The sequence below is a fragment of the Acomys minous genome, assembly GCF_964271855.1.
Source record: "Acomys minous genome assembly, chromosome: 16".
Taxonomy (NCBI): Eukaryota; Metazoa; Chordata; class Mammalia; order Rodentia; family Muridae; genus Acomys; species Acomys minous.
This window is the reverse complement of record NC_140498.1, coordinates 84,643,980-84,669,574: the sequence shown is the minus strand read 5'-3', so window position 1 is coordinate 84,669,574 and position 25,595 is coordinate 84,643,980. Positions and strand designations below refer to the sequence as shown.

The 25,595-nt window shown below is 46.4% G+C and overlaps 1 protein-coding gene across 4 annotated transcripts in view; it reads right to left on the bottom strand.

The window, feature by feature from the left end:
• MPHOSPH9 (M-phase phosphoprotein 9) overlaps positions 1–25,595 on the bottom strand; it is a 72,303-nt gene that overhangs the window by 21,436 nt on the left and 25,272 nt on the right. For all 4 annotated transcript variants that reach the window (XR_014775457.1, XM_084762018.1, XM_084762016.1 and 1 more), the window contains exons 9-15: positions 22,837–23,297; positions 21,842–21,997; positions 17,061–17,148; positions 15,016–15,231; positions 8,480–8,527; positions 7,567–7,631; positions 5,494–5,595 (exon numbers count right to left, since the gene is read on the bottom strand). Coding sequence is in view for 3 of the 4 variants with exons in the window: in XM_084762018.1 (XP_084618144.1) it covers positions 5,494–5,595; positions 7,567–7,631; positions 8,480–8,527; positions 15,016–15,231; positions 17,061–17,148; positions 21,842–21,997; positions 22,837–23,297 (1,136 nt within the window). In the remaining variant the exon portion in view is untranslated. The remainder of the gene's footprint in view (positions 1–5,493; positions 5,596–7,566; positions 7,632–8,479; positions 8,528–15,015; positions 15,232–17,060; positions 17,149–21,841; positions 21,998–22,836; positions 23,298–25,595) is intronic.

The following is a 25,595-nucleotide window of genomic DNA, read 5'->3' as shown; positions in this document are numbered from 1 at the left end:
ACCTCCTTTGAGACAGGGTCTTTCATTGGTTAGACTGATGGCAAATGACTACCAGGGACCTCCTATTTCCAAAATCCCAGTGCTAGGATTAAAAGAGACACTATCACACCTGGCATTTTTAAATGTTATTATTTTAGTTTATATGTATAGGTGTTTTGCCTGCATGTATGTCTGTGTCTCACACGCATGACTAGTGCCCCTGGAGGCCAGAAAAAGGGTGTCCGATCTCCTAGAACTAGAGTTATAGATGCTGTGAGCTCGCATGTGGGTGCTGGAATCGAACCCCGGTCCTTCGAAAGAGCAGCAGCCAGTGCTCTAACCTGCTGCCCCATCTCTACCTAGCAGTTTCATGAGAGTTCTAGGGCTTCAAGTGCTTCACCAACTGAGCCACATAAGCCTCAGCCCTGCCCACACTGTGAGAACTGCTCAGTCATACACAGAAAAAAAATGGTGGCATAGGCTGGCTTTGGTCTAACGGCCGCAACCTGCCAATCCTTTCACACCCGGCCACCCTGAATAAGCACATCACAACAAATGAACTTCCAGCTGCTAGACATGTAGGCTGTCTTCAGTGCTCTTCAAACACACGCCTCACTCTTCTGAGTCAACACAGCCTCCACCCTGCAGACCCAACAGGCCTCATCCGTCCTCACTGCCCGATGCCTCAGAGGCACTTAGTGACTGTGGCTGCTCTGGTTGCCCCCTCACTTCTAGCAGCTGTCTCACAGGCTCCTCTGCCAAGCTCCTCTACCCAACAAGCACTGGGGCTCCCAAGACTCCATCCTGTACCCACTCTCACCGACACTCAGCTCCTATCAGGCCTGGAGCTGTAAGCACTGCTGGGAAATAGCTGGCTCCAAGGCCTGGCATTCTCAGTTCAAGCCTGTGCTTACTGCTGCCCACTCGGCTTCTGCTTCAAGCCCATGGGAGTCCCAAGCCAAAGTCTCAGTGGTCACTCTGTCGGTCTGACCTCTTAGGTGTGCCGAGCTGTCCCTCTCTTGCCTCACCAGCCACGGCACAACCATGCTCTGTGATTCCACCTGCAGAACCTTTCAAAATCTCTTTGCTTATAATGAAAAAAGACACTCTTATATTCCATTTATTTATTTGGTGTGTGCACTGACATGCCACATTGTGTGTGTACAAGTCAGAAGACAACTTTTGGAAATCGGTTCCCTTCGTCCACCTGAGACACCTGGCTGCAAGCACCTCTGTCCGCTGAGGTGCCTCCCTGGCCCACAACTATTATTCGTATAGACACCAGACACCCAGACACCTGCTCTCCTACCACCAGGATGGCTCAATTCATCTCACTGTTTCCGCGCTTTCCTGTTTCATCTTTCTCATGGCAGGAACTTTACAAATTGAAAGTCAGGTGACATTGTTTCATTATACTGAAATCTTCAGGGGCCAGGGAGACGGCTCAGTGGATAATGCACTTAGCGCAAAGACTAATGATTCCTAGAATCCAAGTAAAGGAAGAAGCAGAGACATCCAGGAAATTACCCTCTCGCTTCCACGTATACCATGGCAAATGAACACACACACACACACACACACACACACACACACACACACACACACACACGAGCACACACACGAGCGCACGCACGCATACATACACACACACACACTATAGACTTTTCACATCTGTGTCAGGCACAGTGGCATACACCTTTAGTCGCAGCACTTGGGATAAAGAAGGAGGATGAGGTTGGGGCCAGCCTGCTCTACATAGCAAGTTCTGGGACAGCCAGGGCTGTACTGACAGATCCTATCTCAGAAAACCTAAAATAACCTCTTCTAGAGGATTCTCAATGGACTAAAGGTTAAAGCCAGACTCCTGACGATGACTTAGAAAGCCATGTCTAATAGTCCACAGCTTCACCTAGGGCTCTGTGACCCCTGCTGTGACTCTCCAGGCAGTGAGTGTGCAGAGTCCCCTGCAGGCCTTTGAAGTCATGTGCACACTCGGCCCCTACCTATAACAACAGGAACAAGCGGCCCCTTACAACCCTGCCACCTTGCATCCCACTGTAAAAGACTTCCCTCTGCTTTGCCTTGTTCGCAATTCAATTTTCACCTTGGGTTCCTTTGGTTTGTTCGTTTGTTTGAGACAAGGTCTTACACAAGCCAGGCTTGCTATCAATCAGGTTGTGCAGCCAAGATGACCCCAGCTGATCCTGCTGCATCCACCTCCCAAGAGCTGGAATTACAAGTGTATGCACCACCACACTGGCTAATTTTTCATGTTTGTACTGTGGGGTTAGGTACACATGTATGTCATGGTCACATGTGAGGATCAAGCTCAGGTCATCACATTTTGTGGCAATTGTCTTTACCTGCTGAGACATATCACCAGCTCTCATATTTCCTTACTTTTAAAAACATTTTATTTTTACTTTGTTTTTTAAAGATTTTATTTTATTTATTACGTATACACTGTTCTGCCTGCATGTGAACCAGCAGGCCAGAAGAGGGCACCAGATCTCTTTAGAGATGGTTGTGAGGCAGCATGTGGTTGCTGGGAATTGAACTCAGGACCTTTGGAAGAACAGCCAGTGAGCTTAACCTCTGAGCCATCTCTCCAGCCCTTTATTTTTACTTTTTAATTATAGGTACATGTGTGTTTGTGAGTGTGGGCAGGTACAGGAGTGCAGTTCCACGGAGTTCAGAAGAGGGGGTCACATCCCCTGAAGCTGGAGTTGGAAGCGATTGCTTGCTGCCAGCATGGACGATGAGAACTCTGCTTCTCTAAGTAACAAGCGCCCTTAATTATTACGTCATCTCTCCAGCCCCCGACATATCCTTTTTTTTTGTTTTGCCTGTATGTACATTTGTAGAATCCTCAGGAAATGAAGCTACAGACAAGTGTGAACTGTCATGTGGCTGCTGGGAATTGAACCCAGATCCCCTGGAGGAGTAGCTAGGGCTCTTAATCCATAAACACTGAGCCATCTCCCCACCCAATCCCCATCCCAGACAGGGTTTCTCTGTGTAGCCATGGCTATACTGATCTCACTTTGTAGACCATGCTGGCTTCAAACTCACAGAAAGCCACCTGCCTCTGCCTCTGAAAGTACTGGGATTACAGTTGTACACCACCAGTCCCAGCACACTTTACTTTTAAATATAAAATTTTTACTCAACAAAAATATAAAAAGTGTTTTGACAATTACAGCTTAGGAAGGTTAGAAATCACAAATTAATTTTTTCTGACAGATATTGTTATAAAATAACAATCTACTTATTAATATACTTTAAACCAAAATCATAATTAGAAACTGAATTCTAAGCTGGATGTGGTGGTACATGCCTATAATGCCAGAACTCAAGGATCAGAGCAAAGGCAGGCGGATCATTGTGAGTTCGAGGCCAGCCTGGTCTACAAAGCATGCCCAGGACAGCCAAGGCTACACAGAGAAAGCCTATCTTGAAAAAAGCAAACACTTGGATTCTGATAGTTAATGCCATCTCCTGTCACTGGGTCATGCAGCTAACCCTGTGCTGGGGCAGCACATTCCTGCAATCTTAGCATTTGGGAGGCAGAGGGAAGAGGACCATTGCAAGCTTGAAACCCGCCTGAGCCAGAGTACTAGGCCAACCAGGGCTACATAGTAAGACCGCCTCAAACATAAAAACTAAACCAGACAAAGATTACAGTAAAGCTAATTCTGAAAAAACAAAGGAGAAAACCACAACTTAATATAGATCCATCCTCAACTGTTTTTCCATTAACAAAAGATAAGATGTCTGGATTTTATTGCTAAGGCTTTAAGATGTTCTCCAGTGCAGTGTCCCTGTTCTAACGGGTAATAACCTGCACTCCCTTTGCAGCTCTGGAGAGGCAGCTGCTAAAATGGAGTTCCATCCCTTTGCAAATTCTGACTGAAGAAGGAACCATAAAAACAATTCAAGGCTGCTTTCTCCCACTCAGAAGGTTTTGTTTCCTCTTTTTCTTTTTTTTTTTTAATTTTAATTTTAATTTCCTTTATTTTTTGGAAACAGGATCTTATTATGTAGGCCCGGCTATCCTGGAACTCACTCTGTAGATCAGGCTCACCTTGAACTCAGAGATCCACCTGCTTCTGCCTCCTGAGTGCTGGGATTAAAGGCTTGCTCCACTACAACCGTTTCTCTTAAAAGATGTGGGGCACAGGACAGTGCTGATCTACACCCATCAGAAAGCTGATGGGGTTCAGGTTGTGGGAAGACAACAAAGATCAGCAGACTGGCAAAGTACTCCAGATTATCGAAAAAAAAATATGTTCACAATGGTGTTTGTTTTTGTTTTGTTTTTGAGACAGGGTCTTTCTACGTAGTCCTGGCTTGCCTAAAACTCTTCATGTAGACCAGGATAGCCTTAAAATCATAGTGATCCTTCCAGTCGGGCGTGGTGGCGCACACCTTTAATCTCAGCACTCAGGAGGCAGAGGCAGGCAGATCTCTGTGAGTTTAAGGCCAGCCTGGTCTACAAATCAAGTCTAGGACAGCCAAGGCTACACAGAAAAACAGTTTCAAAAAAACAAAACAAAACAAAACAAAAAAATTGCTTAGGGTAGAGAGATGGCTCAGAGCTCACTGCTCTTGCCGAGGACCCACGCTCAGCTCCGAGCACCCACACTGGGTGTTTCACAGGCTCACAGACGCCAGTAACTCCAGCTCCAGAAATCCAACACCCACTTCTAAACTCAAGTGCACATGCCTGCACAAATTAAAAACAATAGAAATAAATCTTTTTAAAAATTGCTTACAGTAAATAAAAAGTTTCTTATGTGGAAGAAGAAACCCTTTTTTGTTTTGGTTTGTTTTTGTTTTTCGAGACAGGGTTTCTCTGTGTACCCTTGGCTGTCCTGGACTCACTTGTAGACCAGGCTGCCCTCAAACTCATATCGATCCACCTGCCTCTGCCTCCCAAGTGCTGGGATTACAGGCATGCACCACTACACCCGGTTGAAGAAAGACTTTTTTAAAAGTAAGAGAAAGACTGGAGAGATGGCTCAGTGGTAAGGAGCACTGCCTGCTCCTCCAGAGGTCCTGAGTTCAATTCCCAGAACCGCATGGTGGCTCACAACATCTATAATGAGATCTGGTGCCCCCTCCTGCAGATAAAGCACTCATCCACAGTAAATAAACTTAAGGGAACTGCTTATGGCCTCATGGAGAGTGGTGGAAGAAGAATGAAGAGCACAGAGCGTGCCCAGTCCTTGCCACCTGACTACACAGCACATGCCCGGTTCTCACCACCTGACTACATAGCGCATGCCAGGTCCTCACCACCTGACTACACAGCGCATGCCAGGTCCTCACCACCCGCCTCTGCTTTCCTGCCTCTTTCCATTCCTTTGTAGGGATGTGGATGACAGTTAGCGACAGTGACCTCAAAGCACATACAAGACTATATGGATATAAGCTGGCTTCCTGATTAACACAGGGCCTCATTAAAGGCATGCACTACTCGTCACTGCACAGACACTAAGTGAAGTCACTTACCTGGCTTGGGATGGCCTCGAGGGAGCTTTAGTGCTGTGCCGAAGACTCAACATGTTCTCGTGCTCCACCTGCTTCACCTGAGCTTCCAGTTTGGAGACCATCCTAGGTCCAAAGCAGTGAGACAAATGAAACACAGGCAACAGGCAGAAAACAGCTCAGCTGCCACATGGTACTTAGCTGTCCCTCTTCAGGAAGGCAAAGATAGGCTGCTGCCCAGAAACCTCCCTCAAATGAAGGGCAGCAAATACACTGGGCTCTGCAAAGCAGCATTTCATAGACTACATCTAAAGAAAAAAGGGGGAAAAAAGACAAGCAGGATTCTATGGAGCATGCCGGACAAATTTTTAAAAATAAATAATGTCCGGAGTAGTGGTGCATGCTTTTAGTCCCAGCGGTGGATTGCAGTGAGTTCGAGGCCAGCCTAGTGAGTCTAGGGCAGCCAAGGGCTACACGGAGAAATTCTGTCAAAAAAAAAAAAGAAAGAAAGAAAGAAAGAAAGAAAGAAAGAAAGAAAACATCCTGAATTGTTTTTGTTTTTGTGGTTTGGTTTTTTGAGACAAGGTTTCTCTGTTTTAGGCCTGGCTGTCCCAGACTTGCTTTGTAGACCAAGTTGGCCTTGAACTCAGTGATCCACCTCCTCCGTCTCCCCGAGTGCTAGGATTAAAGGCATGTACCATCACCGGCTGGCTTAGCATCCTGATTTTTAAGAGGCAAAAGCTAAAATATTCCTAACAACTCTCACCCCAGAGATGAGGTAGCAATCCATCCCATTTGTGCCATGTTCAGAATAAAAGCCTCCTTCAATGTTCTCAGCAGAAAATAACTACCGCCAACAACTATGTCCAGTTGGCCTGGCCTTCCTTCGTGTGTGTGTGTGTGTGTGTGTGTGTGTGTGTGTGTGTGTGTGTGTGTGTGTGTGAAAGTCAGAGGCCAACTCTCAGGAGTCAGTTCTCCCTTTGTGGTGCCTGGGGATGAAACTCAAGTCATCAGGCGTACACGCAAGTGCTCATCTCGCCCTCTTTCCATTCTTTTAAACTTCATGTATGGGGGCCAGCAAGACAGCTCAAAGAGAAAAGGAGCTTGCCACCAAGCTAGAGAAGGAAGAACTAACATGACAGGTCCTTCCTCCAGCCTGGTAAGGAATGAATGGGTCAGGCAGGTGGCCATCTGCTGTCCTTTTCTAAGGAAATCCTTCAGACTGAAGTGAGTCTCTAACTTCGGGGTATAATTATTTTTCCTTTGGTTTCTCTGTGTAGCCTTGGCTATCTTGGACTTTTTGTAGGCCAGGCTGGCCTCGAACTCACAGAGATCGCCTGCCTTTGCTTTCCTGAGTGTTGGGATTAAAGGCGTGCGCCACTGCACCTGGTGATATTCCTTTTCTTAAAGACTTAGTTTTACTAAAGTGTACATGTGGGAGTCTATGTGTAAGCATGTGTAAGTATGTCTATGTGTAAGTACTCATGGGTGCAGGTAAGGAGGCTAAAGGACAAAGCTGGGTTCCCTGGAGCTGAGGCACAGGAGATTGTGCTGTACCTCACATGGTGCTGGGCACTGAACTCTGGAAGGCTGCTCTGGAAGGCTGGTGTGTGCTCTTAAGCACTGTGTCATCTCTCCAGGCCTAGTTTAATTATTTCTTATCACTGTAATATGGATCATCTATGATTGCAGCTGCCTAGGAAGGCAAGTCAGACCATGGACACTCTCCACACCAGGTCTTTAAGGAAGCGACACCTGCAAACATGCGAGAATTTCATTTTCTTCCGGAGCACAAGAATAACCCAGTGAACTAGATGGCTTCTTCCAGGTCCTTCTAGAACTTGCCATTCAGGCTTCTCGTTATGCTGGAAAAAACCACATGTCTGGGAAAATGCAGGCACCTGCAGCTCAACCACCGATGGATTCTGATCACTTAAGCATCTCCCTAGCTAAAATGTAATGCATTTACATGTCCAAGGATTAGGATAAAACCAGATCTCACACTGCTTTAGAAGTCCTCAGGGGAGTTTCTTTTCCTCACTGTCAATACAAACACAAAGGGTAATTAACAGTGTGTTTTGCTAGTAAAACACTTACCTTTTCAAATCAGAAATCTGAGTGTGTGCATCAAGCAATTTGTTCTCAGTCATGTTTAATGTATCCTGAGGGAGAAGGAATTTGCATAACTGGAGATAAGTATGCAGATGGAAACTTTTACCTTCAAACATGTAACATAAAGCAAATGCAAGGCCAGCAGCTGGCTGTTCATTACAATGGCATCTCAAGGATGGCATCGCTGTGGAGCCAATCCAGGCAACTCAAGGGGGAAGCGAGAGCATAGACCCTGGTCCATCCCAGAGACTCTAACAGCTGCAGCCCGATGCCTGCTCAACTAGAAGCAAGCCCGCGTTACGATGGGTCTATTTGCGCTACAAACGTACTGAAGGCTTAGCAGACAGCACAACCAAACTGTGGTTTATTCCTGAAACAGTCTTAGCTGTAGCGACACAGACCTTCCCGACAGCCTTGCAAAGCCACGATCCTCTACTACGTGAAATAACCTGGCTGGAAACACTCATGGCTGACGGTGGGGCTTCACTGAGTCCAGATACAGAACCCCAAACAGAGCTTCAGTTAAGAATCCAGACACAGTGGATAAACTCCTACCATGCCATAAAAAACCTAAATGCTTCAAAACGTCTGCCTGTACAGTTGCAGGGGTGAGATGGCCATCTGAGCCTATGCGGTGCCTAAATCGTCTGCCTACCTTCATCTCAACTTTCATCAAGCGCACCAGCCACCCACCAGTATTTGGTAAACTAACAGCTTCCACAAACGCGCCAGTCAAGTAGGACAGCTATTTGAAAATAAAGAAATCCACACAAGAACGGTGAACACACGGGCTGCTTCAAGTCGCTATGGACGGAGAGCGGGAAGAAGAGCCAGGCCGTCTGCTTCACACGCCGCTGCCCTTGCCCCTACACATGCCTGGGCAGACTGTCCCCCTTACCTTCACTCGCCCATGCTCCTTCCCAAGGGATTCATACTCTCCTAAGAGCTGCAAAGAAAACAGAGAAGTGTATGACAGAGCTGCACAGGTCACAGATGGGCAGCACCTCAAGCTGCCTGTCAGGAAGGAGAGCAGGAGCTCTGGAAAAGGGAGTGGGACGTTCCTGATAAATGCCTGAAAGCCTTTTAAGTCTGAAACAATAGCAATATAAGGCCTTGACATAATAGTAAAATGTATTTGTAGTGTCCTTAAAAATTTTTATTACATAAAATTCATATACTTTCTTATTTATTTATTTACTTATTTAATTCTATGGTGCACTGACGTTTGCGTGCATGTATGTTAGATCCTCTGGAACTGAAGTTACAGACAGGTGTGAGCTGCTTTGTGAGTGCTGGGAATTGAACCTGGGTCCTCTGGAAGAGTAGCCTGTGCTCTTAACCGCTGAGCCATCTCTCCATTGTAAAAAATACAATGCCAAAAAACCTAGCATTATTTTATTTTAAAATACACATGGTGGTATATCCTGTGATCCCAGCATTCAGGAGGCTGCAGGAGGCTGGTAAATCTGAGGCCAGTGAGACCTTACACAACACAGTAAGAGCCCCCAGAAAGGCCCAAAATGAGAACAGAACACTCTTCTATGGAAGAAAGTATGGAAATGGCTTTTATATTTTTGGGGGGTTTTCAAGATAGGGTTTCTCTGTGTAGCCTTGGCTGTCCTGGACTTGCCTTGTAGACCAGGCTGTCCTTGAACTCACAGCGATCCACCTGCCTCTGCCTTCCGAGTCCTGGGATTAAAGGTGTGCGCCACCACCACCCGGCCAGAAATGGCTTTTAAAATAACAGAAACGTGTTCAAAAGGCAGGAGAATTGCAGGACCTATCACATCCTGTGCCACTAGGTGACTGCCTAAATCAGCTACAAGGCACAACTGAAAGCACACACAAAAAAACACACTGTGGAAAAAGCCTAGGTTAAGACTCCTGCCTCTAGCCTTCTACCATCTTTTGCCTGAAACTGGATCCTGGGCCCAGGCCTGGCCCCTCCCAGGCAGGTAAGCAGTAGAGCCAGCTCTAAGATCTACAGGAACTGAGACAGCTCTGCAACCCGTCCCCAGGATGCCGTCCTGCCCGGGGCTACAAAGCTACCTTCTTTTTTCTTTTTCTTTTTGATTGATAGAATATCATGTATTTAATGTTAATAAATGCATAAGTCACTTTGTCTTATGGGACTATGTCACCTGCTCTGTGAGTGGCAGACAGGAGGTGAGGGAGGGGACAACATGGTGTGTGTGCAGTGAACCTGTGCAGAAAGCAGGGAGGCTCCTGTCTCCTCCGTTAAGTCCATCCAATGGGGCTTTAAGGAGGTTTAAGAGAGTACCAGGTGGGTTCTGAAGTCCTAAGATGTTCCAGGGACACTACCTAGAGGACACAGCCACCACACATGGCAGCCAGGGAGCAGAGGACCTTCTCTGAGGAGAGAGGAGGGCAGAGGCTTGGAAAGACTAAGGAATAAGGGGGTGGAAATCCCATGAAACAAGGAAATACACTAGATTCCATGGCAGCTGGGTGCTGGCTCTCTAGTTGGTGATAAAAGCTGGTGGCCTTCCTTGACTATAATGAGGGCACAAGAAGATGCTGACTCAGATAACGGCCCCAGGTAATCCATGTATAAGTACAGGGGTCTGGGTAGTACCATAGGATGCCCAGGTACTGAACAGTGAGCACCACTTCAACACAAGAGAGGGCTCAGTATGGGTGATGGATCACTTGCAGGTTTCTTAGCCTATTAGTTGTGTAAATAAAAAAAAATTTTAAAAAAGCATTCACATATAAAACCTACCCGCCCAGGTGGACGACATGAGCATTCTGGCCCAGGATAAAAGCTAGGGAGAAAGGGTGCCAATAACAACTTCTGAAGGGGGGAAAAGCACAGCAGAGAGAAATGAGGTCCCTCCAAGGCTGAGGTGTATGTGAGGAGGGGGTGGGGCACCACAGCTGAGAGCCTTCAGGCAGTACAGGCTGGCTGCTGGCTCAAGGGACACAGTGTGGGACCTTCGACCTCTGAACATGCCACCAGCTCTCAAAGAGGTAAATGCCAGAGACAGCTGGGGCTGCTCGGTTGAACTCAGGGTTTGGGATGAGGGAAAGGGGCAAACACTGCAGGCTGGGATCACAGGCATTATGGTGGCTCACATACCACCCGACATTTCTTCGGTAGTGATGGGTCCTTCGCTCCAGGCCTTGCTGAACTGGTTGGGGTCTTGTCCCCAACTTGGGGACACTGGCTAGAAATGGCACTGGCAAGAGTGGGGAAGATTGAAAATTAGGAGGTAGGAATCCCATGAAACAAGGAAATGCACTGGATTTCATAGCAGCTGGGCAAACGCGAAGAGCTAGAAGAGGACTGGCTCTCCTGGGGCTGCAGGTACCGAGGTCGCAGAGGGGGGGTGCTGCTTAAGAGTTCCCAGAGGTGGGGTGCTGCTTAAGAGTTCCCAGAGGTGGGGTGCTGCTTAAGAGTTCCCAGAGGGGGGTGCTGCTTAAGAGTTCCCAGAGGGGGGTGCTGCTTAAGAGTCCCCAGAGGGGGGTGCTGCTTAAGAGTCCCCAGAGGGGGGTGCTGCTTAAGAGTTCCCAGAGGGGGGTACTGCTTAAGAGTTCCCAGAGGTGGGGTGCTGCTTAAGAGTTCCCAGAGGTGGGGTGCTGCTTAAGAGTCCCCAGAGGGGGGTGCTGCTTAAGAGTCCCCAGAGGGGGGTGCTGCTTAAGAGTTCCCAGAGGTGGGGTGCTGCTTAAGAGTTCCCAGAGGTGGGGTGCTGCTTAAGAGTCCCCAGAGGTGGGGTGCTGCTTAAGAGTTCCCAGAGGGGGGTGCTGCTTAAGAGTTCCCAGAGGTGGGGTGCTGCTTAAGAGTTCCCAGAGGTGGGGTGCTGCTTAAGAGTCCCCAGAGGGGGGTGCTGCTTAAGAGTCCCCAGAGGGGGGTGCTGCTTAAGAGTTCCCAGAGGTGGGGTGCTGCTTAAGAGTTCCCAGAGGTGGGGTGCTGCTTAAGAGTCCCCAGAGGTGGGGTGCTGCTTAAGAGTCCCCAGAGGGGGGTGCTGCTTAAGAGTTCCCAGAGGTGGGGTGCTGCTTAAGAGTCCCCAGAGGTGGGGTGCTGCTTAAGAGTTCCCAGAGGTGGGGTGCTGCTTAAGAGTTCCCAGAGGTGGGGTGCTGCTTAAGAGTCCCCAGAGGGGGGTGCTGCTTAAGAGTTCCCAGAGGTGGGGTGCTGCTTAAGAGTTCCCAGAGGTGGGATGCTGCTTAAGAGTTCCCAGAGGTGGGGTGCTGCTTAAGAGTCCCCAGAGGTGGAGTGCTGCTTAAGAGTCCCCAGAGGGGGGTGCTGCTTAAGAGTTCCCAGAGGGGGGGTGCTGCTTAAGAGTCCCCAGAGGTGGGGTGCTGCTTAAGAGTCCCCAGAGGTGGGGTGCTGCTTAAGAGTTCCCAGAGGTGGGGTGCTGCTTAAGAGTTCCCAGAGGTGGGTGCTGCTTAAGAGTTCCCAGAGGGGGGTGCTGCTTAAGAGCACTTGTTGCCCTTCCAGAGGACCCCAAGTCTGTTCCCAGCAAAGCTAATTTCTAATTAATTTGAAGAAGTCAGTCTTAACAGAGAATGCATCTTTCCATATAGAAAAGGCTAACATTAAAACATAAGAAAGAAATGGGAGGAACAGAAGGCAGGGCTGAAAATAAAAGTACATTTTAAAAACTGATGGAAGTGGGTGGGGTGGAAAGTCATTAGAATAGGAACAGGGTATTTCAGGGAAGTCACTGCCTTGAGAGGGCTTTTAAAATCCACCAGGCCTGAAGAAATAGCTCACTGGGTAAAAGCGGTGGTTGGTCTTCCTGGGGACTCAGGTTCAATTCTTAGTTCCCACATGGTGGCTCACAACTGTCTGTTACTCCAGTTCCAGGAGGTTTGTCACCCTCTTCTGGCCTCTGAAGACACTGCATGCACGTAACATACATTCAGGCAGAACATTCAATACACATAACAACAACAACAAAAACCTTTTAAAATGCTGGGCATGGTAGTACATGTCTTTTGTTTTTTTTGTTTTTTGTTTTTTTTTTAAAGATTTATTTATTTATTATGTATACAGTGCTTGCCGGCATATACACCTGCAGGCCAGGAGAGGGCACCAGATCACATTGTAGATGGCTGTGAGCCACCATGTGGTCGCTGGGAATTGAACTCAGGACCTCTGGAAGAGCAGGCAGTGCTCTTAACCTCTGAGCCATCTCTCCAGCCCCATGTCTTTTGTTTTGTTTTGTTCTGTTCTGTTTTTTCGAGACAGGGTTTCTCTGTGTAGCCTTGGCTGTCCTGGACTCACTTTGTAGACCAGGCTGGCCTCGAACTCACAGAGATCTGCCTGCCTCTGCATCCCAAGTGCTGGGATTAAAGGTATGCGCCACAACACCAGGTGCAGAAAACAAGAAAACTCCCGGAGTCAACAGTCTATTAGGTGCCCCACAAAAAAACAATGAACATAGAATCAAACTGCATCATTTCAGGCAAGCAGGACCCCAAAGTCTCCAGAGGGAGGAACACAACAGGTGACAAAAATCAGCTGCCCACAGCAGCATTCCCAGATGGCGGAAGTCACGGGCCATGATCAAACTGATCAGAGCAACTGAAGCCTGTGCAATTACTTCCTATGGACAACTGGCGCATCTTACCACCAGCCCGGCTTCCACTCAGACTCCCTGTCCATGGAACTCCATGACAACAAAGTCTTTACACGCAAAGGAAGAAGCACGCCCACAACTACCAGGAAGACTTCAAGACAAAATGATTTCAGATCATTTAAGTACCATAACTTAAGAATCCAGATATTAAAGTCTTAGAAAGCCAGCAAGATGGCAGGTGAGGGCCTTGCCCCAAAGCAAGACAATCTGAGTTTGACTCCCAGAACCCACAAGTTGTTCTTTGACCTCTACCTATGAGACCATCGAATATGAGCATGCATGTATACACAAACATACACACACACACAAAGTGAAAGAAATGTAAAGAGAAAATAAACCTTATGAAAAAATTTACAACCTGGAACCCAGTCCAGTATCAATGTTTTACAAATCCAATTTTAAGTGAAATTAAATCAACATAAAATATTCAAACCTGGGGTTTAAAGCGATGGCTAAGAACACTGGCTGCTCTCTCTGCCAGAGGACCTGGTTTGGCTCGCTGCACCCACTTAGCAGCTTACAACCATCTAACTGGAGCTCCAAGGGACCCAGCATTCTCTTCTGGTTTCTGTTTATATCAAGCACGTACAGAATGTACATAAATTCAGGCAAAACACTCATACACACAAAATACAAATCTAAAAAAAAAAAAAAAAAGGCAAACCTGGGCTGAGCAGACAGCTCAGCAGGAAGAAGTCTTTGATGTGGGAGCCAGAGCTCAGACTCTGGAAAGTTGTCCTCTGACCTCCACACACATGTGCCCACACTCACATGCACACATGATATGTGCACACACACATAATAAAGTTTTAAAAAAGCAAACTAAGCGAGGTGGTAGAGGTGCACACCTTTAATCCCAGCACTTGGGAGGCAGAGGCAGGCCGATCTCTGTGAGTTCAAGACCAGCCTGGTCTACAGAGCAAGTCCAGGACAGGGCAGGGCTCAGTTATACAGAGAGACAGTGTCTCAAAACAAAAACAAAAACAAAAAACCCACCAACAACCAAACTGGCTCTAAAAGACCATGAAAGGGTTCACACCACAAGCAGTACACACACACACAAAGTGACACCATTAGCGTCCTTAGACTCTTATCTGCACAACAGGATGGAGCAGAAGGGGGGCTAGCAACACATAAAAGCAACAATAACAAACAGTCAGGCATGGGTGTGAATGGCTATAACTATAGCACTCCAGGGACTGAGGCAGGGGAATCACAAGCTCAAGGCCATGGCTACACAGCCAAGACCCTCTCTCAAAAAAGGCCCTGCTCTAAATCTGGTTTATATCGTTTTATCCTGCCAGACACAGATGTTATGGCAGCTCAAGAGTTGACACACTAGAAACAGAAAAGTGAGGGAGTTCAGTCATCCTACTACAGCTGACTTCCTGCTGCAGGATCAGAGGGACCGCTTCCCTAAGGGGGGTTGGGGGGGCAGATTGTGGAATTTAAGAGTCTCTTAGACCAAGTGTTCCTAGAAAAGTCAGAGAGTACTTTAGCTAAACACATTACCATACATTGAATGGGAAATGGCCCCCAAAGGCTTCTGTTTGAGCAGTTGGTACCCAAGCTACTGGCATTGTTTGGGAAAGTCATGGAGACTCCTAGAAGAAGTTAGTCACAGGGCTGGGCCTTGAGGCTGTATGGCTCACTCTCTGCTTTTTGAGTACAGTGCAGTGTGACAACACTTTCCCTGCCTGGAGCATGGCTTCCCCATCATGAGGGACTACCCCTCTGCAGCTGTAAGCCAAAGCCAACCCTTTCTCCCTTAAGCTGCTTCTGTCAGAGCCCCCAGGCAGCAGCACAGTGCTGGCTCCTGGCGGGTACTTACATCTTGAAACATTTTGTTTTCTTGTTTCAGCCTGGCTTCTTTATCATCTGAGAGCTTGTAAGCGTTCTCAAAGGCTTCCTCCAGATCCTGCAGCCGACATTTTAGCCTAATGATGGTGTTATCTTTTTCTTTATTGCTTGTTCTCATTTCTTCAATTCGGTCCTGCAAAATTTTGGAGGCGCTGCTGGCTGCATTGAAGCGTTCTCTCAAATCACTCTACACAGTAAAGACAGAGGTACGTGAAAACAGTGCTTCAGTATTAGCTAATAAATTATGCTCATTAAACTAAAAATACATAACAATCTGGATATAATATGAATACATTTTAATAAATCAAAATTTTTTACAAAAGGAGTGAGAGACTACAATGAAGCCAGATGTATAAGCAAAAGTTTGAAGAAAGATCCAACTGGTGACTAGGAAAAAATTTGAAAAGAATCTATCTATATTTAAAAGTTAATACAGTGATCTTTCAGTGTGCTTTTCTCATTGCAATCTGTATTTTCATCATATATTATACATGCATTTTATCATCTTTTATGGCAGTCTGATTTGTAGACTTGTCAAAATAAGGTATCTACTTCCTCAGTAAAATACTGCTGTTTACACTAAAAAATAAATAAAATAAAAAACAAAACAAACATACAAATGGAACTAAGCTACTTAGACATTTTGTTATGTCCTGGCTCAGAGTCTAGAAAGGACCACTCTAGTGGAACAGCTCCATGAGACATCCAAAGGTGGAGACAGAAAACAGCTACATAGGGATACAAGGATTCTAGGACCTGCAGAGACAGTACTGTCTGCAGATCACACAAACGAAGAAAAAAATAACCACAAACATCAGAGGAACTCTGAAGCTGTGACTAGAATATACTGCTCAGATTAATATGCTGGGGGATGGGGGCTTCTAAACCACACTCTATGAAAACACAAATTTAAAAATGCATCTCACATGTTAGCATTCATTCAGTGCTTATGCCTGGAATCCCATACAGGTGCCAGACCATCGGCTGTCAAATGTAAGAGTAAGTCTAGGCCCAATGCCTCCTGCCTGCAATCCAACCGACCTGAAAGGCTGAACTGCAAAGACCGCTTAAGCCTACAAGTTCAAGACCACTCTGAGCCAAAACACAACAAGACCCCATCTCTATAAAAAAACAACAGAAAGAAAGATTAACAAGAAAGATCCTAATCCCTAACTTTGTAGTGGAGTTCACCACTGAGAAGGAGCCAACTGAAACAAAGCAACAAAGGGCTGGGCTGACTCAGTTTCTAGACACCGACCTAGCTTGGTGAGGAGCCAAATTCCACCCAGAATGGGGCCAGGCATGAAAGTAGAGACAACTTATAGAACAAAACGGGCATTTTCTACCAAAATTTTGCTTCAAAGGTTAATATATAAAGAACAAAACTTGGGGCTGGAGAGATGGCTATAACATGCCACGCCCTCTTCTGTCTGATCTTCTTCTGTCATGCAGGCATACATGCAACAGAGTGCCCATATACACAAATAAATCTAAAAATAAAAGGGCTGGAGAGATGGCTCAGAGGTTAAGAGCACTGTCTGCTCTTCCAGAGGTCCTGAGTTCAATTCCCAGCAACCACATGGTGGCTCACAACCGTCTCCAATGGGATCTGATGCCCTCTTCTGGTCTGCAGGTGTATATATGGGCACAGCAATGTATACATAATAATAAAGAAAGAAATCTTTTAAAAAATAGTAAAAATAAAAATAAGAGAATAAAACTTCCCTAGCATGGTGGTGCACACCTTTAATCCCAGCACTCAGGAAGCAGAGGCAGGATGATCTTTGTGAGTTCAAGGCCAGCCTGGTGTACAGAATGAGTTCCTGAACAGCCAAGGCTACACAGAGAAACTCTATCTAGAAAGAAAGGAAAAAAAAGCTTCTGCACTCCTAGTCAGTAAGACTAAAAGCACGGTGGCGCACACCTTTCCCACATTACGCCACTAGAGCCAGCCCCACGCGGTGGCGCACACCTTTCCCACGTTACCCCACTAAAGCCAGCCCCACGCGTACTTACCACTTCCATCTCTAGCAAGTTATTCTTATTCTCAAGTGTTCGCACTCGGCTAGTAGCTTCACTCAATGCACTATCCAACTGGCCACATCTAGGAAATGTAAATTTAGAATCAGTAAGAAAACAAAACAGCTTACCCAGGCCGTGGTGGCGCACGCCTTTAATCCCAGCACTCGGGAGGCAGAGGCATAGGGATCTCTGTGAGTTCAAGGCCAGCCTGGTCTACAGAGAAAGTTCTAGGACAGCCAGGGCTACACAGAAAAACCTGTCTCGAAAAAGCAAACAAACAAAAGAACAGTTTCTCTTAAGATCATTAAACAAACCTAAGGGGTTTGCCGACATGTAGCATAAAGCAAATTCCCCAAAGTTAGGGAACACCCAGGACGCCACTTTTGTCTAAGTGTACCCCAGATAGTGCAGTATCTACAGATAACAGGGTGCAGAAAGAAAGTTAGGGTCAGAAAGACCCCTGGAGAATATCAAGAGGAAGGAGTTTAGTTTACAACAGCCTGAGACCTTGAGCTCATTGTCAGCACCAGAGCCAGAGAGCGAAAACACTAAGCTTTGAACAGATTCTGAAGCATCCAGTCATAACATGAAAAGGATGGAACTGTGTCCTTCAGCAGAAACCCGGATGTGCAGTTTGTGTCTGATGAAGATTACTGGGTCCTGGGAGCAGAGAGAATTCTAATACCATGGCCCAGTCTTGAGGATGTGCTGGGTGAAATAAGTCTGCCACTCTGTGTCAGCAACAAAGCACATCCCAGCCTCTGCAGGAGCCAGGCTTCCATTTCCAGTACCCAAAAAAGAAAAGGAAGGCTAAGTACTGTGATTCCACTGGCAGAACGTTCAAGTTCAGAGACAAACAGGACAGAGGTGACCAGGGTCAGGGAAAAGAGGGCATGGAGGGGATAACTATCTAATGAGAACAGGGCTTCAGTTCTTTACTGGTGTTTCGGTTTTTTGTTGTTCTTTTTCCAACATTGATATATTTACCCTGGGGAAAGCAGGGGCTGCTGGGGATTGAACCCAGCACCTCACACATACTAGGCAAGTACTCTACCAACTGAGCTACATCTCCAGGACAGAATTTCAGGGTTGGTTTTATTGTGTTTTCATTTATTTAATGGGGACACACATGCTGTGTTCTCGTGTGTGTGTGTGTGTGTGTGTGTGTGTGTGTGTGTGTGTGTTGTCTGTGCACGCGCACACTCACGCGTGCATAAAGACAACTAGCCGAACTCTCTTTTTCTCTCCTTCCACCATGTGTTTCCAGGGATGGAGCCCAGGTCACCAGGCCTGGCATCAGAATCTTCTAGAGTTTTTGCAAGAGGATAATGATTCTGGAATTGGGTGGTGCTTAATGGTTACACAACAATTTTCATAGAGTTCAGCCACTGAATATACACTTAAGACAGTGAATTTGGTATTCAGTTTGGTATTTAAATTTTACATTTCTAAAATAGAGGAAACTGTACAAAATGGCTTGCTGTGAGTGTGGGAAAATCTGCCTGGATGTACAAGCGTGCACGACAGTTTTTGGAAGGAAATGAAGAGCTAGGCTATTGGGGTCAGCGCACAGCATCCCTCTGAGCTATTTCACACTTAACATTCATGCACTGTTCTTTGTATTAAATGCACACATGTGAAGAAACTGGAGGGATCAGCTGTCGTCTGAGGGACGCCGCCCATCTCCCCTGAGAAAGGGTCTCTCTTTAGCCTAGAGCTCAGCAATTAGGCTAGAGCGGCAGGCCAGTGAGCCCCAGGGATCCTGTCTCCACCTCTGAGGCCCTGGAGTTATTAAGTGTAGCACCATGCTCTCCACATCCTCCTGTTTACAGTGCAAGGGCTTTGCCAACTGAGCCATCTCCCCGGCCCTGAACTACGAATTTTTCTTGTTTTATTTTTCCTTATCTCCTTTGAGATTTTATGTATGTAAGTATTTTGTCTGCATACCACATAGGTATTGCAGTGCCTGGGAGGGCAATGGATCTCTTGGGACTGAAATTACAGACAGCTATTAGCTGTCATGAGAAGGCTGGGAGTTGAACCAGGGTCTTCTGGAAGAGCCAATCCTCTTACCTCCTGAGCCATCTTCAGCCCCAGAATGATTTATTTTATCTGTAATCATGTGTGTGTGTGTGTGTGTGTGTGTGTGTGTGTGTGTGTGTGTGCATGTACACTACTGGAGGCCAAAAGCAGTAGACCCTCAGGAACTAGATTACAGGCAGTTGTGTGCTGCCTGACATGGGTGCTAGGATTGAACTTGGATCTTTCTGGAAGAGAAATGTATGAGAAATAACTGCTAAGCCAACTCCACAGCCTCTGAATTATGGCTCCTGTAAAGAATTCTTTTGCAAATTATCAGAGGCCCTCAACAAGGTCCATAAAATTCAGCTAACAGGGCTGGAGATATGGCTCAGCAGTTAGAGCACTGGCTGCTCTTCCAGAGAACCCAGGTTCAATTCCCAGCACCCACATGGCAGCCTACCTGTCTGTAACTCCTGCTCCAGGGCTTCTGACACCTCACATAGACATGCATGCAGACAAAACACCAGTGTCCAGTAAAATATTTTTTAGAAATTCAGCTAGCATCTGACTTAATGTTTAACGATAAACAATATGAGGAATAGGTTTACACTGCTTAGTGCCAGGTCTACGTTAAGGACTTTAAATTCAGCCTCACAATCTTACTTTTAAAATGTTTATGTGGGGTATGTGTGTGTGTGTGTGTGTGTGTGTGTGTGTGTGTGTGTGTGTCACATGTGCGTACGGGCGTCCAGAATCCAAAAGAGGGCACCAGGCTATGACAGTGCAGGACAAGGCAGAGGTTCCTCCATTTGTACTCTTGCTGAGGCTGTTTCTAGGTTTAACTAGAATTTAATGGAAAATCCCATGGAAAACTATCCAGCTCTATTCTAGGAGCCAAAGGTCAGGATGTCCTAGTTAACTTATCCTAGCCTTGGCTAAATTGCTTCTTTGTGTGGAGCCTCCTCCAGCTGATCGCTTATCTTAGCTTCTGTTAAAACTGCTTACTCTGCAGCTGCGGCTGGGATGCTGGAGGAGGTCCCTGCCCTTAAAAATCCGATGTTGTGAACACTCAGGGCCACACCAACCAGCCGTACACCGAGTCTTGGTGGTCATCTCTGGTGAGCTCCCATAACATTATCCCCTGGAGCCAGAGCTAAAGCACTGACGTTGGTGCTAGTAAAAGCAGTAGCACACTTTTGGTTTTGGTTTTTTGAGACAGGGTTTCCCTGGGTAGCCCTGGCTGACCTAGAACAGGCTGGCCTCGAACTCTGAGACCCTCCTGTCTCTGCCTCAGCTTGGATTTAAGGCTTGCAACACCACGGCCAGCTGCAGTATGACTTTTTTCCCCCCGAGACAGGGTTTCTCTGTGTAGCCTTGGCTGTCCTAGACTCACCTGGTAGACCAGGCTGACCTCAAACTCACAACGATCTGCCTGCCTCTGCCTCCCGAGTGCTGGGATTAAAGACGCGGGCCATCATGCCCGGCTTATGAATTCTTAACCACTGGGCCAACTCTCTAGCCCCTCAAACACGGCAACTAGTAGCTATTTAATACAAAGTCTTGTTTTTCTGAAATTCTGAAAGCTTAACCCACTCACTAGACAACACCTGTGCTCCCTCGTCCTCCCTTTCCAAGGGGTGTCTTTTTTTTTCCTGAGAGGCACTCACTGCTGACCGGAACCTCCAGCTGTTTGCATCCCACTTAGTGCTACAAGGAGTAAAGCCGTGAGCACAACCACACACAGGAAGGAGCAGAGCAGTTCCCATGGCAGGTCCCCTGCACTTCTGGGCCTGTCTGAGTGGCAAAACCACCTCTGTGGGCTCAAGAGAACAACAGTACTGTGAAGCTACTCATGACAGAGATGACAAAAAATAAATGTAGAACTGTCACACACAGAAGCACACCATTCTCTTTCCTTTTGCTATAAAGCCAGGTTTCATGACACTAAGCCCACTATTCTACCAATGATCTATACTCCCAGCCCTAAAAGTCCCAAAATCCTTATTTGTGTGTGCATGTCTGTGTGTATATGTGAGTGCATGGTGTGTGGCAAGGTCAAAGGACAACTTTTTTTTGTTTTTTAAAGTTTTTTCAAGACAGGGTCTCTCTGTGTAGCCTAGGCTGTCCTGGACCTGCTTTGTAGACCAGGCTGCCCTTGAACTCACCGCGATCCACACAGGACAACTTTTGATGTCAGTTCTTTCCCTTCTCCATGTGAGTTCCACAGATCAAGCTCAGGTCACACGACTTGGTGGGGGAAGCGTGTCCCTTGTGTGCCCATCTCACCAGCCCACAGCATTAAAGATACCACAAATGATATTCTCCGCATATGCTAACTCCACGTTCTTTGGAATTTTATTCACATAAAAGGCATGACAAAGCCGGGCGTGGTGGCATACGCCTTTAATCCCAGCACTCGGGAGGCAGAGGCAGGCGGATCGCTGTGAGTTCGAGGCCAGCCTGGTCTACAAAGTGAGTCCAGGCCAGCCAAGGCTACACAGAGAAACCCGGTCTCGAAAAACCAAAAAAAAAAAAAAAAAAAAGGCATGACAAGTTATTAGAAAACAAATAAGCCAAGCTCAACTCTTTAGATATATTCACTCGTGTCTCTAGACATGCCCTGGTCTGCTTCTTTATAATAGCTTTTCAGATGCCCACTACACATTTTTCACAGCATTTTATACCACACCATAATACGCTTTGTGGAAGAAATCTACCCAGTTGGAGAAACGCTAGCTCCACGGTAGTCTCACCTGTCTACAAGAATTTCATTTTTCTTCTTCCACTCTTCAACAGCAGAAATGTCTTTTGCCTCCAGTTTCTGTTTCAAACTACTTATCTCGGATTCATAATAAGCTCGAAGGTCCGCTACATGCCGCGCATGCTTTTCCTTGAGGTTCTGCCTGATTCTGTTGGTAAGAGGGAAAGACGCTCTCAGGCCAGTGCATCCTCTGCCCTATAAGACGAGCAAGGGCACAGCCTCACGCTTCAGGCTACGTGTGTCAGGGTCAACTGCAAGGGGTGGGCCTGTGGCAGTTATCTTCACTGTCAACATGACAGAAATCACCTAGGAGACAGAGGTGTGTCTGTTAGGGTGTTTCCAGACAGGGTTAAGTGACCCACTCTGAATATGAAAGCATAAATCCATGGGCTGGAGTCCCAGACTAAATAAAAAGGACCAAAGAGGAGAAAGCAAACTGCGCACCAGTGTCATCTTTCTGTACTTCTTGATTGCAGACATGGTGTGACCAGATGGCTCAGGCTCGCCACCCAGCCACATGCCTTCTCACCATGATGGACTGTGTCCCCTCAAACTGTGAGCCAAAATAAACCTGTCCTCCTTAAGATGCTTTAGCCTGGAATTAGGTCACAGTAATGAGACACACACCCCACAGTCATTCTCACAGCCGAGGGCAGCCTCTTCCTCCACTCACCCCAGAAAGCCCAGGAGATGCCCCGTGTGCTCTAGACACAGAGGCATTCTGATTAGCTCCCACTTACTAGACACCTTTGCCAACACCTTTGTTTCTGAATTTGAGACAGGGTCTCTCTGTGTAGCCCTGGCTGCCTGGAACTCAATTCATGAACCAGGTTGGCTGGGAATGCAGAGCTCCACTTGCCTCTGCCTCCTGAGGCTATATTCCACTAAGACTTTATATAGCACGGCGGTCCAACAGAACTCACTTTCATCATTCAACCAGACATCACAACTCTAGTAACAGTATAATCCAGTTGCTGAAATACATACTTAGACAACATCACAGGATCTTCCAGGGAAGCCAATGAAATGCATTCTGGGACACTGTTGGCTGTACCTGGAAGCTGGGACTGATTGACTGAGGCAGAAGCCACTGTGACAGTGTTTTCTTCGTCTACAGTTTTGACTGAAATATCGTTGCTAGTGATGGTGTAGAGAGAAGGGATCATGGAACTGGTCCTACTTTCACTTTGGAATGCATGGTTTTTCCAAGCGTCCACAGGTGATGCTTTCGTAGTTGAAGGGTACTTGGGGAACCCAGATACCTGAGAAGCGTTGTGACTTGCTTGTGAAAAAGAGTCAATGTCAGAGTGACTAGACAGGCTTGGTTCCAGAACGGAGTCTGGTGAAAAGGATATTCTGTCATCCAGAGCATTCAAAAAGCCATGGGGCCGAATCCCTGACAGCAGCTCCTTTGGCTTCACGTGTATGGCTGGATCGAGAGTCAGGACCTAGAATGAAGATTGACAAACTCAAGGTGAGGCCTTGGCGCTCAGGCTGGCTTGCTACTTGTCAGGAACACAGGCTTTAGCTCTCCAGATGAGGCTAAAGGACTTAGAAGAACGTCCTCCTGACACTCAGCAGATGACTGAGGTTGGAAACAGAAGTAGTGTCTGCCCTTGAGAAGCTGCTTGCTTTCCTTTTGATGTCTAGGATAGGAAAATAACTGTCACTTCATCCCATTGCTAGCAATAAACTTAAAGACACTTAAAAGCAAACAAAAAAAAACAGTAAACTTAAAAAAGTAAGAGCAGTGGTGGTGTACACCTTTAACCCCCGCACTCAGGACACAGAGGCAGGCAGGGCTCTGAGTTGGAAGCCAGCCTGGACTATAGAGTGAGTTCCAGGACAGACAGGGCTACACAGAGAAACTCTATCTCGGAGGAGGCAGCAGTGGGGGTGGGGAGAATTATCACTATTAAGATCAACACCTTATGGGCTGGTGAGATGGCTGAGCTGGTTAAAAGCACTGTCTGCTCTTCTAAAAGTCCTGAGTTCAATTCCCAGAAACCACATGGTGATTCACAACCATCTATAATGAAATCTGGTATCCTCTGGCCTGCAGGCAGAATACTGTGTAAATAATAAATAAATCTCAAAAAAAATTGTTATTCGTTAAAAAAAAAAAAAGCAAGCAGCTTAAAAAAAAAGCCATGAAAGATTTTAAATAGATTCAAAATTGAGCCTGTCAGATTAATAATATCAGCTTTGAAGATCTTTCCAGCTATGTCTCCTCCAGAATGGAAAACTGCTTATCTCCTACCAGTAAGGACTAAGGAGATATTGGAACCTAGTTAGCAGCCCACAAATACAACCCTAGGTGGTCCCTGACATGGTTGGGATCATGGTGTGGTCTAGTTCCCAACTGACAATGCCATCAGGAAACACTGGACCCCTAAAGAGAGCCCTAGCAGAAGGAAGTCACCTCACTTCCACACGGGACCTTTTTTCTTTTCTTTTCTTTTCTTTTTTTTTTTTTATTTTATTTCTCCCACTTTCATGTCTGTCTCTATGTGTGTGTTTACTTATTTTTTGCTGTGTCTCTTTATTTTATTTTGGGGGCCTCTTTGTTTTGTGGTTCTGGGAATCGACCCAAGGGCTTTACAACTGAGCTGCATCACCAAATGCCATTGTTCATTGAAACCTTTCTATTTTCATTACTTGATCAGAACCTACAAGTGCAAGACGGCCAGGAAGGACAGCACACACCTGTGATCCCAGGCCCATGGAAACAAGCCCAAAACGAAAGAGTTCAAGGTCACTCTTAGAAACACAGTGAATTGAAGATCAGGTAGAGTTACATGAGACCTGTTTTTAAAAAGTAAAAGAGGGCAGAGAGATGGCTAAGCAGTTAAGAGCACTGCCTGCTCTTCCAGAAGTCCTGAGTTCAATTCCCAGCAACCACATGGTGGCTCACAACCATCTATAATGAGATCTGGTGCCCTCCTCTGGCGTGCAGGAGTACATGCAGGCAAAACACTGTATACGTAATAAATAAATAAATCTTTAAAAAAGAGTAAAAGAATAGGCAGACGTTGTGGCACACGCCTTTAATCCCAGCACTCAGGAGGCAGAGGCAGGTGGATCTCTGTGAGTTCGAGGCCAGCCTGGTCTACAAAGTGAGTCTAGGACAGCCAAGGATACACAGAGAAACCCTGTCTCAAAAAAACAAAACAAAAAAGCCAACACAGAGAGGCAGGGCAAACAGGAAAGGTGTGGTTAAGGTTCACAGGCTTTGGAGACAGAGAGGATCTTGGAAAGGGAAGCAGTCAGAGGCGGGAAAAGGATCTCAGGAAGGGGACGAGAGAGAAGGATGCTGCTGTAAGTGAGGAGAAGAAGCACATGGCCAGCGTGGATGATTTGGCCCAAACGAAAACCATTAGTAAGTACTTGGGTTTATAGATGGGAGGTAGCTCGACAGAAATTATTAGAAGCCGATGGCATGGGATTGGTTGGGGAAGGAGATATGGGAGGTAGTTTAGGGAATTAATATATTCCCTGCCCAGGTGAACCAAGGCTATTTTAAAACATAGCAGATGTCTCTGATTTTATTGATTGGTAACAGGTTAGAAAATACTATCGTAATAATAATTATCCTAGTAATAAACATTAAATAGGCTATACATCTAAATTAACTACAACAAATATGTTACAAATGCATCCAATGGGAAGTTTTGGTTTGGGTTTTTTGTTGTTGTTGTTTGTTTTTCAAGACAGGGTTTCTCTGTGTAGCCCTGGCTGTCCTGGAG